Source organism: Alosa pseudoharengus, unplaced genomic scaffold, assembly GCF_046254945.1.
Source record: "Alosa pseudoharengus isolate Yale_2024_CS ecotype anadromous, Long Island Sound unplaced genomic scaffold, YU_APseudo_1.1 YU_APseudo_1.1_scf_22, whole genome shotgun sequence".
Taxonomy (NCBI): Eukaryota; Metazoa; Chordata; class Actinopteri; order Clupeiformes; family Clupeidae; genus Alosa; species Alosa pseudoharengus.
The window spans coordinates 7,762,120-7,774,234 of NW_027468680.1; the positions used below are offsets into that span (position 1 = coordinate 7,762,120).

General features: G+C 46.4%; 1 protein-coding gene across 1 annotated transcript in view; it reads right to left on the reverse strand.

Moving 5' to 3' along the window:
- Nucleotides 1-12,115, reverse strand: part of ush2a (Usher syndrome 2A (autosomal recessive, mild)) — a 319,377-nt gene that overhangs the window by 264,920 nt on the left and 42,342 nt on the right. Inside the window, exons 11-12 of the mRNA XM_076300107.1 lie at nucleotides 3,820-4,015; nucleotides 262-921 (exon numbers count right to left, since the gene is read on the reverse strand). Of these exons, the coding sequence (XP_076156222.1) occupies nucleotides 262-921; nucleotides 3,820-4,015 (856 nt within the window). The remainder of the gene's footprint in view (nucleotides 1-261; nucleotides 922-3,819; nucleotides 4,016-12,115) is intronic.

Consider the following 12,115-nt stretch of genomic DNA (forward strand, 5'->3'; position numbering starts at 1 on the left):
TCAGGGACAAAAATGCTCAAACAGGAACTCAGAGCGAGCATTCTGCTGGGCAATATGGCAGGCGGTTCTCTGTGCCATGGGAGAAACTACTCAGCATAATGCACACAGGAGTGCACACACACACACACACACACACATACACACGGTCTGTGCCGCTCGGACATCCCCTGCCCAACACAATGAAGAAATGCCCTTATCTGCCTACTGGGACTCCTGCACAGCTTGGACAAGCAAAGGAGAGAAAAAAAGAGCCTTGTTTACCTGGTCGGCAGATGCCACAGTCTTGCCCTTGGCGAGAGGGCAAACACACACACTGGCCACTGACGGGATCACACACACTCCCGGGCACCGTGCCCTCCAGGTCACAGCGGCAGGGCGCGCAGTCATATGACCCGTCGTCAGTGGCGCCGGCACCGGTCCGGTTGAAGGTGCTTTGGACGCAGAGCGTGCACTGCGGGCCCTCGACCCGATCTTTACACGGGCACTGGGCGGTGGCTGGGTGACACACGTTCGACCCGTTCACCGTGCCACGCAGGTCACACTGGCACGGCAGGCAGCCCAGAGAGTTAGTCCGGTCCAGGCTGTGGTGACCGGGTCGGCAGGTGTCGCACCGCCGGCCCTCCACATTGGCCTTGCAGGCGCACTGGCCCGTGGCGGCGTGGCAGGTGCCGCCCTGAACAGTGCCCGCCGGGTCGCACGCGCAGGGCCGACACTCGCCCAGCGAGCTCAGGCCGTAGTAGCCCGGCGCGCAGGCGTCGCACAGCAGCCCCTGGGCCTGCTCACGGCACTCGCAGCGGCCAGAGAACGGGTTGCAGAACTGGTGCACGGAGCCGTTAACGTGGCAACCGCACGGCCTGCAGCCGTCCACGTCCGACTGGTTCAGGAACTTGAAGCCGTAGTTGCAGCGGTCACAGGTCTGACCTGAGAAGAGAGAACCACACAGATTACAGCACTGAAGCGTTACAGTGGTCACCTGACCCAGCTGGACAGCATGGTGGTTTCCAAAACAGCATACAGACGTATGCATTTGAACTCATTTAGCATTTCTGTTTTTGCTTATTTACAGGGCAACAAAAAAAAACAACTAATATTTATATACATTTGTCTTCAGTATGTGACACTGCTTCATATAATGTAGACTTATAATGTAGATGTATCCGGTGTGATGGGAATGTTGGACAATGAATGTTCTAAAGAATATTTGGGTTTAGTCAGAGCCATATAGATAGAAGGCTCTGGGTTTAGTGAATTCAACATAGAATTTTAGAACCTTTAATTGTTGCGGAATGGAATCTTATAATAGAATGTTCAAAAATCTAAGGGTTAAAGTGCTACACTGAACACCCTCCACATCCACAGATATAAATCCATAAGATTCCTGCCACAGCAGTGGCTGGTGGGTACACGCAATTACTGCTGACAAACAACTTTAAATATGCCAGCACATTTAAAGTGATAATAATAGACATTTTGTGAAGAAATTGGCCAAATAAACAAGTAAATAACTGTGTCAGGTTCTACATGTGGAGGAGAAAAAGGGTGGAAAAATGAAATGCCATCATTAAGTGAGGCCCTTTTACAGTGATGGATAACCCACCTCAGGCGGAGCACTTAATTTCACTAAGGGAAAAATAAATAAATTAAAAGGTACAAGAAAAGGCGGCAAAAATGTAAAAATAACTCTGAGGCAGAAAAAGAATTACAGCTCATTTTGAAACTACTAAAAAGTGGTCTACGTGGATTCAAATCATATCAAGTTTTTAAAATATGCACGCTGCTTATTTGAATGTGCCATATATATTCCTGACAGGTAATCTATTCCTAATGTTGCTGAGCAAAGCCTAAGGGGCTGCTACAAGTACTGTGAGTGCGGCTCTCGCCTGCCGTTTACACACACCGGCCCCCACTGCCTTTTCTTCTCCACTGGCCGACCTGAGCCCCCTCGTTAATGAATTTACACATATTAATACATCTCCTCCCGTCCACGGCGCGGACTCATTGTTGTGTTAAAAACTCGGTGTGTGTTAAATGTGGGGCTCGACGCTGTGATGGATACTGCTGTTGGAATGCTCCAGTGCTTCTGCCATTTGTTTTCATGTCTGGGGCTCCTGGATGTTTTTATTAATCAGATGTTATGCTAGCTGGAGAGGGAGAGCTAGCCCCCCCACCCCCCACCCCACACACACAGACACACACACACACACACATGATACCTAGAGGAGCTCCACAGGGTCAGCAATGCACATCTGGAGAGAGGTGGCTATCAAAAGCAGCAGAGGAAGCCAATTTGCAAGGAAAAGTGAACTCCTACGCTTGTTGTTGTTTTTCTGTAAACGTGTTTATGAGAGAATAGTACGGAAATAATACATTTTCACCCAGCTGCTAAATAAGGGCAGCCGCACCTGTAATCTAGGTCAGCAGTAGGTGTTTACTGTTAAAGCAGAGGCGAGAAGCAGGAAGGTGTGTTTGTGTGTGTGTGTGTGTGTGTATGCGCGTGTGTGCACCTGTGTATATGTATGTGTGTGTGTGTGTGTGTGGGTGTGAATGAGAGCCCAGGTCCATATGCATAGGCTTGGGATGAGGCTTTCCCAGGCTTGCCGCCCCCACTTTATCAGTAATGCTCCCTGCATAATATTCCCATACATCAACATTTCAAAGTGTATTGTGCACTGTGTGTACTTTGGGCAGTTGATAAATTTTGCCCTTATGAAGCCACAGCGAGCCTCCAACAGGCCGAGGGTAATAAATTGCTATAATCAAATCTAATTTCTGACAAATACCTGCGGGAGCAGCAAACAAAGAAGCAGGTCTTGTAAGAAGCATGAGAAATACCAGAGACTGGGGCAGTTTATTATAATCAACTTGGCATTGAATTACAAAATTAAAATTAGGTGGCCCTTGATATCCAGGCTTAGCAATACACATGATCTTCTGAGTAGCGTTCGTTTGCATTTCATAAGAAGCAGTTCAAAGGCACACAGGGGAGAAAATGGAGCAGATTTATCACAAAGGACCTGGGATGCTTGGAAAAGCTCTGAGAAAAATCCATTTGGCTGCAGCTAGAGGTAAATTTGATGAAAAAAAAAAAAAAAACAGGCGGATTGGCCAGGGCTGTGTTCAACGTTGAACAATTTAATAATGCCATTTACATACAGGCCATTCTGGGGAGTTTCTATGTAAAATCTCACTCTTGAAATTATATTTCCCAAGAGGAAAACCTCTCCAAAAATACCCAAATTATACCCGATACCCAAAAAATCGAAGTGAACGAAAAGACAAACGAAAAGAACAAACCTAAATTTTAATTTGAATAAAAAAAAAGTTCTTATAAAATTGCTTTATATAATATATATAATACATTAAAACATCAAAATAGAATCAGAGAGTGAGGGAAGTGTCTCCTGGATTAGACAGATGGGCAAGAGAAAGAGTGTGAGAGAGAAAGATGGAACAGAGAGAGGGATAGAGAGAGGATGAGTTGGAGGGAGAGAAAGAGGGAATACGAGAGAGAGAGAGGAGAGAGAGGGATAGAGAGAGGATGAGTTGGAGGGAGAGCACGAGAGAAAGAGGGAATAATAGAGAGAAAGGAGTGAGAGAGAGGGTTAGAGAGAGGATGAGTTGGAGGGAGAGAAAGAGGGAATAAGAGAGAGAAGGAGTGAGGAAAAGCGCAATAAAGGAAAGAAGAGGGGAGACAAAGGGAGGGAGAAGTAGCTACTGAGTGAGGGACTGAGAGAGAGAGAGAAAGAAGGAGAGAGAGAGAGAGAGAGAGAGAGAGAGGGAGAGAGAGCGATGGCGGGTGCGATGCAGTTTGATACCTACCGATTACGTTTGCCTTGCACTGGCATTGACCTGAGTCCTGGTGACAGGTAATATCTGCCCGTGCCGTCCCGGCGGCATTGCAGTCGCACGCCAGGCAGCCCTGGGGCCGCTCCGCCCGCAGCTTGTAGAATCCGTGTTGGCACTGATTGCACTGTCTGCCAGACACGTGTCGCTTGCACTTACACTGCCCCCCAATCTGCACGGCCAGGAGAGAGAGAGAGAGGGGGGAGGGAGAGGGGGGGGTGGGGGGGAGAGAGAGAGAGAGAGGGAGAGAGGGAGAGAGAGAAAGAGGAAAGATAGAGAAAGAGAAAGGAGGGAGAGAGAGAAAGAAGAGAGAGGGAGTGAGAGAGGAGGGAGTGAGAGAAGAGATCACGTGAGCGTGCGTCCGAGGTTCCAATTAGTCAACCTGAGCGCTGTAGTGCGCGCCCGTGTCACGGATGGGCGACACAGCACAGCCTCTCAGGGGCTGCTGGGAACCTTTTTATCTCAATTACAGCAGGGGGAAGCTGCTGGACCCACTATGTGTGTGTGTGTGCGTGTGTGTGTGTGTGTGTGTGTGTGTGTGTGTGTCTATGTCTGTGCCTATGTGTGCGTTTGTGTGTGTGTGTGTGTCCAGTGAAATGAAAGTGTGTAGGAGTATGTGAGACTGTGTGGGGTGTGGGGAGTCTGTCAGAGTGTGTGTCTGTGTGTGTGTGTGTGTGTGTGCGTGTGTGAGAGAGAGAGTGGGAGTGAGAGGTGGGGGTAAGGTGAACAGAGGTCATAGCACCTGAGCGTGGCAGTCATCTTGTGGTGTTGGGGAGCAGAGGGATTGGGCTTGTGGTTTACTGGGTGCTTTGCATGTGTGTGTGTGTGTGTGTGTGTGTGTGTGTGTGTGTGTGTGTGTGTGTGTGTGTGTGTTTGTATGGCCCGCTCAGAGAGATGAGGAATGCTTTTTAAAAGAGACTTTATTTACCACTAAGCTACCACTGTCTATTTTCAGATCCGAAGAGAACGCCTGTTCTGCGCCTGAGGAGACGATTGTGAAATGTGTGTAAACAACTCAGCTTTGATTTAAAGCAGCACAACGTGTATGAGGGAGAATTTAACCTGCAGTGGCACACACACACACACACACACATACACACACACACACACACACACAAGCTCAGAGGGGAGAAACACACTTTGCACACCCTTTCCTGGTCCCAGCTAATGATAGGTAAAAATACAATGCTTAACCTTTCGCCGTGATTAATTACTAACTGATTGAACAAGGGGGAAACAGTGAACTGAAGCATTTGGCTTGTGCTGGTTAACTAAAACCCAATCACAGTCAACACTTACACCTCATGATATTCAGCATCACGTGTGCACAAGATGGCAGATCAGATATCAGTGGGAAAGGAGTGAGGAAAGAGTACCTATCTATCTATATATATATATATATATATATATATATATATATATCTTTATCTATCTCTATCTATCTATGTGCATTATAATCCTATATCATATATCTATCTATATGCATTATAATACTATATATCATCAATCTATGTGCATTATAATACTATATATCATCAATCTATGTGCATTATAATACTATATCCCACTATGGCAGTCACGCTCAGAGACTAACCTTTAGTGTGCTGTTACTACTGTATAACACTTTTATCTTTTGAATAAGGGATGCAGTGTAGCCTCGAGAATTCATGAAATGTATCTCAGAGTGTCGTTTTTCCTGAGTAAAACAGCTTCTCGATAGCGCGTTCCCTTCTCCGGAAAATCTTTTTCTTTTTTTTTTGTCCCCGTTTTACAACTCCTGAAGCTGCAGACAGGAGAATGGAGGGAACTGAAGGCAAGCCGTCAGAGAGACTGAGGAAATAATCATTCGGAGAATTTAAATAAGGTAACAAACTCGCTCGGGAGCGACCCACCCATTGATTTCGAATTTGTCATCCAGTATATCTATCGACACGGGTCTGTCCGGCGGCGGCGGCAGCTCGGTGATCCACAGACGCAGATAAAAGCGAGGGAGGCCCTCTCCTGAGAGCCGACTCTCCTAATGACACCTCTACATACTCGCCACAATCCTGGCCTGATCACAAGCGTGATAAATTGTGTTGTGCATACCAAAGCCTTCGGCCGATACATCAATGTGAGGGGGCTCTCACGCGCGCACACAGACACACACACACATATACACATACACACACACACACACATACACACACACACACACACGCACATACAGACACATATATCCAGATGAATATCATTACAGGGGGAGGGGACCTGAGGTGGGGAGGAAGGTACGCCCAAATATGGAAGGAGGGGCCGCTGGGTGTGTCAGGCCTCCCCCTCCACGCTGTCTGGCACACGTAAATCACCACGGCAACACAAGCTCTGAACAGCTACAGCCAGCCTCATGTGTCCACACACACACACTCACCTCAGGAATAATACCAGCACATATTGAACTGGGCCTAAACAAGCTCAAGCTCTCTCTCTCACTTCTCTCACTCTCTTCTTTCTTTCTCTCTCTCCTTTCTCTTTCTCCCTCCATCTCTCACTTTCTCTCTCTCTCTCTCTCTTTCTCTCTCTCTCTCTCTTTCTCTCTCCCTATCTGCCTCTACAGTCTACACACTATCTCTCTCTCTCTTTCTCTCTGCCTTTACAGCCTACACGAGATTAAGATGGTGAAAGTGAAAGATACTGAAGTAAACCACCTGTGCATCTCTCCCTCTGACCATACTGGTCCACCTGTACATAGATGTGTAGTCCAGCCATGAAAAGGAAAGCAATCCAGGCACTCCAGTCCAGCCATATTGAATTTTTTAATGTATATTTATTTATTGTGAGTGATATGTGCGAATGAAGGTTGTGTTGTGTGGTGCAGTGATGGCTCTCTCTCTCTACACTGTCCAGTAATCAGGGGTGGGCCTTAGGAAAGCCCAGTGGCCTCCTTCAGCTGTCAAATGAATCACATGTTATTGACATCTCAGTCATGTTAACCCTCACAAGACACGCTCCTTTCATTTATCAATGCAAGTCTTAGCCACCGCCCACCCACAAACTAACACACTAACACACCCTGTCATGTGAGTCCAAATATCTCAAATGGGAATATAAGAAAAATTTACTAATATATAGACCTCCACTGGGTTATTTTCATTGCCAGTTTAATGGTGCATACTGACATGCTGAAGTAAACCTGGCTGTTTGTTGCGTCGAAATAATAATGTTGATAATCACAATCAAACCGAGGGTACAATCAGCTGATTGGGTCACCATGTGACTCGCTGATTAGTTCAGGATGTGGATGAATCTGTTGTGAAAATATCAACAAGAGCATAATGTTAGGCTAAACCTTTGGATTCAGACTCATTTACACATTTAACATTTTAGAGTCTTTCCATTCTCAGACGTAAGCCCTCTCATGTGTGTTACCAAAAAGAGTTCCCCACAATGGCTTTTTAAAAGTTAGGTTATAAAAGGTTTTAAAATGGAGTATAGAATAGCATATAATGCTACTGTGAATACACTGCACATATATATATATTTATATTTAATTCATATTTCTGCAAGCCATACCACTCTTAACTGTATAGTACTGTCTACACACTGCACTACAGTATATGTCTTATACTGTTTATACTGCACCACCTGTCTATACTGTGTATATTAGATCAGGGGTTCCCAAACTTTTCCACAACAAGGCCCCCCCAAATACCACTAGGTTCTGGCCAAGGACCCCCTTGATGTGTTATTAAACCCATCTACAATACTACGGCAAATGTAAAAATACATTAAGTTAATTCTAATAATTATTTTAGCTACAAGCACTTTGCGATGGAGCATACAGTGTGTAAAAATTGCATTTGGGGCTTTCTGCTATATGAGAGCTATCACTCTACAATTATTCCTAGTCATTATCATGGACAATATAATGTTCAGATATGAATTATTCTAATGGCATTGTATAACAACCCTCATAGTATGTATATTTAAAATGTATTTGTTGCTTTTATTTTTCCTTCCAACTTGCTGAGGCCACCCTGGCACTCTCTCGCGGGCCCCTAGGGGGCCCCGGCCCCCACTTTGGAAACCACTGCATTAGATTGCACTTTTCTGCTTCTTTGCACTTCTGGTTAGACACAAACTCACAATGACAATAAAGTTGAATCTAATCTAATCTAATCAAAGTATAATGTAGTATAGTATAATATAGTATAGCATATAACTGTTCCTGCACATTATTAGCAGTAGACTCTTATGCAAGATGTGCTTTGTGGCAACTACTTAATTGATTATTATTTATTAAGCATGTAGCACCTCAGACACAACCAAGTTCAAGCAAAATGATGAATAGCTGTTATAAACAGCCAGGTAAGAGTTACCAGATATAGTACAGTGTTTCTAGGACTGTTGCTGTGTGTGTGTGTGTGTGTGTGTGTGTGTGTGTGTGCGCACTCTCCCTTACCTCCTCACACTCCACACTCCCGTTGGCAGTCCCGGCGGCATGGCAACCGCAGGGTCTGCAGACGTCTACTGCCGTGGCGACAGCCCCGGCCTCCCTGTAGAACTGCGGCTGGCACTGCTCACAGTTCTTCCCTATCGACACATGTGTGTGTGTGTGTGTGTGTGTGGAGGGGGGTAGAGGGTGGAGGGGGGGGGGGGGGGGGATGGGGGTGATGGAGGAGGAAGATCAATGTTGATGTATTAAAATTCAGTCACATTATAGGGACTTTAATTTCAAATTAAAACCTCAGATGCCTCTAGAGAGAGAAGGAATGAAAGCGCAGGATGAGGATGGACAGAACGAGGAATGAGAGGAAATGAAGAGAGAGAGAGTAGAGATAGAGAAAGAGAGAGAGAAAGAGAGAAAGAGAGAGAGAGAGAGACATAGGAAGAGTGAGAGAAACAGAGGGGCGGACAGACAGTGAGGAGAGGGGAACGGGAAAGACTGGCGCCCCCATGAAATTTCTGCCATTTTGGAGATGTCCATTTTAATGTGGCCTTTGGTCCCCATCTGGCACGGTGTTGATGCTGAGCATATGAAACAGTGAACCTGTTAGCGCGGCCTTGCCTTACTTCATTACATCTCCATCTGTCTCTCCTCTAATGCAATATTTCAGCGTTTCAACCACTGCCTCCCACCCTGCTTAAACATGCTAACCATGGCAGTTGTTCCACAAAGTTACTTTCACTTACAGAAAGTTGCACTTGAACTAGGCAGATTTTTGCCGATTTCCCTTTTTGGCAATTTGCCAGTTCCAATATCTCGTAAAGACAAATAAATATAACAGCCGACAGTGATTAAATGTCATAACAATAACCCAATTAAGGCATGCCAACGGCTGTTAGTGGAAGACCTAGTGGTGTTCAGTTTGAACCCTTACACTGCAGTGCTCATGTCTTATAAGTACCTGTAGTGTTATGTTGACAGTTGTCGCAGACGCCACCTCCACCCCGGAAGTGCTCCGTAGGGTAGGGGTCAAATGTGACATCATAATGACAGGAAGAGGTGTGGCCATTGCACTGGCAGGGCCGGCAATTGTAGGCCTGGAGCTGGTCACCTGATCGGAAGGGCTTGTCATTGAAGAGAGGGGCACAGCGTTCACACTAGGGATGAAGAGAAAAAAACAACATCAACAACAACAAACAAACAAAAAAAAAAAGAAAAAATCAATAAAAACACGGCACAGCAAAGACAGCACCTCTGCTTCTGCAGCCTAAAAATAGTAAGAGGACACCTGAGCGCATACAGGGAGGTCTACGCACACCGCAGCAATCAGGCCAGTAATTACAAATGACTTTCAACAACAAAACTGTTAAAATAGGCCACGTTCACACAAAACAAACATGTCAAAGTGCAGGACGGCAGGAAGCAGGGGGGGAAAAAAAGCGCTTTTTTTCGCATCGGTGAAAGTCTTTGATTTTTCTGGGCTAAACAGTCACTCCAAATCAAGGTGGACACGTGCGGCATCAAAGGGAGCGATTAAAAATGTATTAAAAAACAGGAGGGGATTCCCCTGCGACGCATCACTCTGTGGCGGAGTCTGCTCGCGCCTGACACACCGCACCGGCGGATCGTCACTGAGTGTCCTTCTGGGCTTAGCGCCCGCCGGGGAATTGCTAATTCAGCTTCCAGGAGGCTGGGGAGAGAAGAGAGAGAAGGAGGGTGGGGGGGGGAAAGAAGAAAGCTAAGAAGGAAAAAGGAAGACAAGGAGAGACAGAGGGAGAGGGAAAGATGGAGGGAGGAATAAAGAGAGAGAAGGAAGAGAAGTAACAAGGAAGAGAAATGGAGAGATGGAGAGAATGAGAGAGAGAGAGATACGGACCACCGCACCGAGCGGCACAGGCAGAGCCGTCCTAACGGCACATCTGGGTCAGACAGGTGAAGCTGCCGCCCCAAACCAGTACATACTGCATACATCAACACAGGCACACACACACACACACACACACACACACACACACACACACACACACACACACACACACACCAGGGACCCGCTCAACTGCTCAAGACAATCTGTTTGTTTGTGTCTGCATGTGTGTGCATTTCCATGCGTCCACATGTGTTTGTGTGTGTGTGTTTGTGTGTGTGTGTGTGTGTGTGTGTGTGTGTGTGTGTGTGTGTGTGTGTGTGTGTGTGTGTGTGTGTGTGTTGTCTGTAAATAGCAAATAAAGGGAATAGTGGAATAATCAGGGATCCACTGTGCTTTAGTGTAGCTGGGGTTATATTTCCTTTTTCTTTTTGTCTTAGGGTTTTAGAACACTGAGATATATGTTTTTGTGTTTCACTCCTTTTTAATAGAGGAATTTTATTATTTATCTCTTTCTCTGCTCCCCTCTCACTCTCTCTCTCTCTCTCTCTCAGCTGAGCCTTACCAAGCACACTGCTGCTGTTCAGGGATGCTGGCCTCCCCATCATCTGAGCTCCATGGAAGCTTCTTGAGCATTCCAAGGGGACCGACACCTCCCTCCTGAATCTGATCCGCTGGAGGGAGACACCTCACCCCCCCCCCCCCCCCCCTCCTCTCACCTCCCTGACCCCCCCACCCCCACCCCACCCCACCCCACCTGCCCCACTGAAAGCCTGCCGGAATGCCATGGCTAATTTCACGCTCCCTCGGGAAAGGTCGGCGTGAGGGGGCATCAGGGGAGCCCACAGTTAACCTTTCGCTTCTTCAGCAGCGATGTGCTGCTGCTTTAGCATGCCACGCCAAACCCCCGTCCCACCACACACACACACACACACACACACCCATCTCAGCTAATACTTATGGCCGCTTTCCGATGAGCTCTCCCAGAAGCAGCTGGGTCTCTCCGCGCATATGCGGTGAAAAACGGCCCCCTCGGACCGTGCGGTGTGTGTGTGTGTGTGTGTGTGTGTGTGTGTGTGTGTGTGTGTGTGTTGCGGGGTCAAGGCAAAAGCCATTGCATTTGTATGTGTACTTGAGGAGCTCTGACTGTAAACACTGGTGTCTGCTCATACCATGATGACATGCCACACAAAAGGCCAAGAGATAAAATTTATCACATTTTTAAATCGTCTTCCATCTCAGCCATGGAGGATAAATCATCTATCACAGTGGCATCAGAGGCAGGACTTTTGATTTCATCTACAGATATGGACAAATGTGTCATAGCATAAATGCATGAAAATACAAAAGAATTTGAGGGTTTTGTAATAAATGTGCATATGGATGTGTTAAAAATGTGTTAACGAGAGTTTAGGTGGGTATTCGCATCTGTTTGTGTGTGTGTGTGCATATGATAGTGTGTAAATACACGTGTATGTTTGCATCAATGTATGTGTGTGTGCGTGTGTGTGTGTGTGCGTGTACATGTTTGAATGCATATTTTAATGTCTGCGTATATGTTAGGAGTGTTTTGTGTCTAAGTGTACACCAGTATGTATGTTTGTTTCTGTGTGTATTTGAGTGTGTTTCCTGTGTGTGTGCATGTGTTTTCTGTGTGCGTGCGTGTGTGTGTGTGTGTTTGACTGTGTGTTTTGTGTGTTTGTGTGTGTGTGTGTGTGTATGTGTGTGTTTGAGTGTGTTTCCTGTGTGTGTGTGTGTGTGTGTGTGTGTTGCATGTGTGTGTGTGTGTGTGCGTGTGTGTGTGTGTGTGTGTGTGTGTGTGTGTGTGTGTGTGTGTGTGTGTGTGTGTGTATGTGTGTGTTTGAGTGTGTTTCCTGTGTGTGTGTGTGTGTTGCATGTGTGTGTGTGTGTGTGTGTGTGTGCGTGTATGTGTGTGTGTCTGTGTGTTGTGTGTGTGTGTGTATGTAGGGTGCTCTCTGATTGCC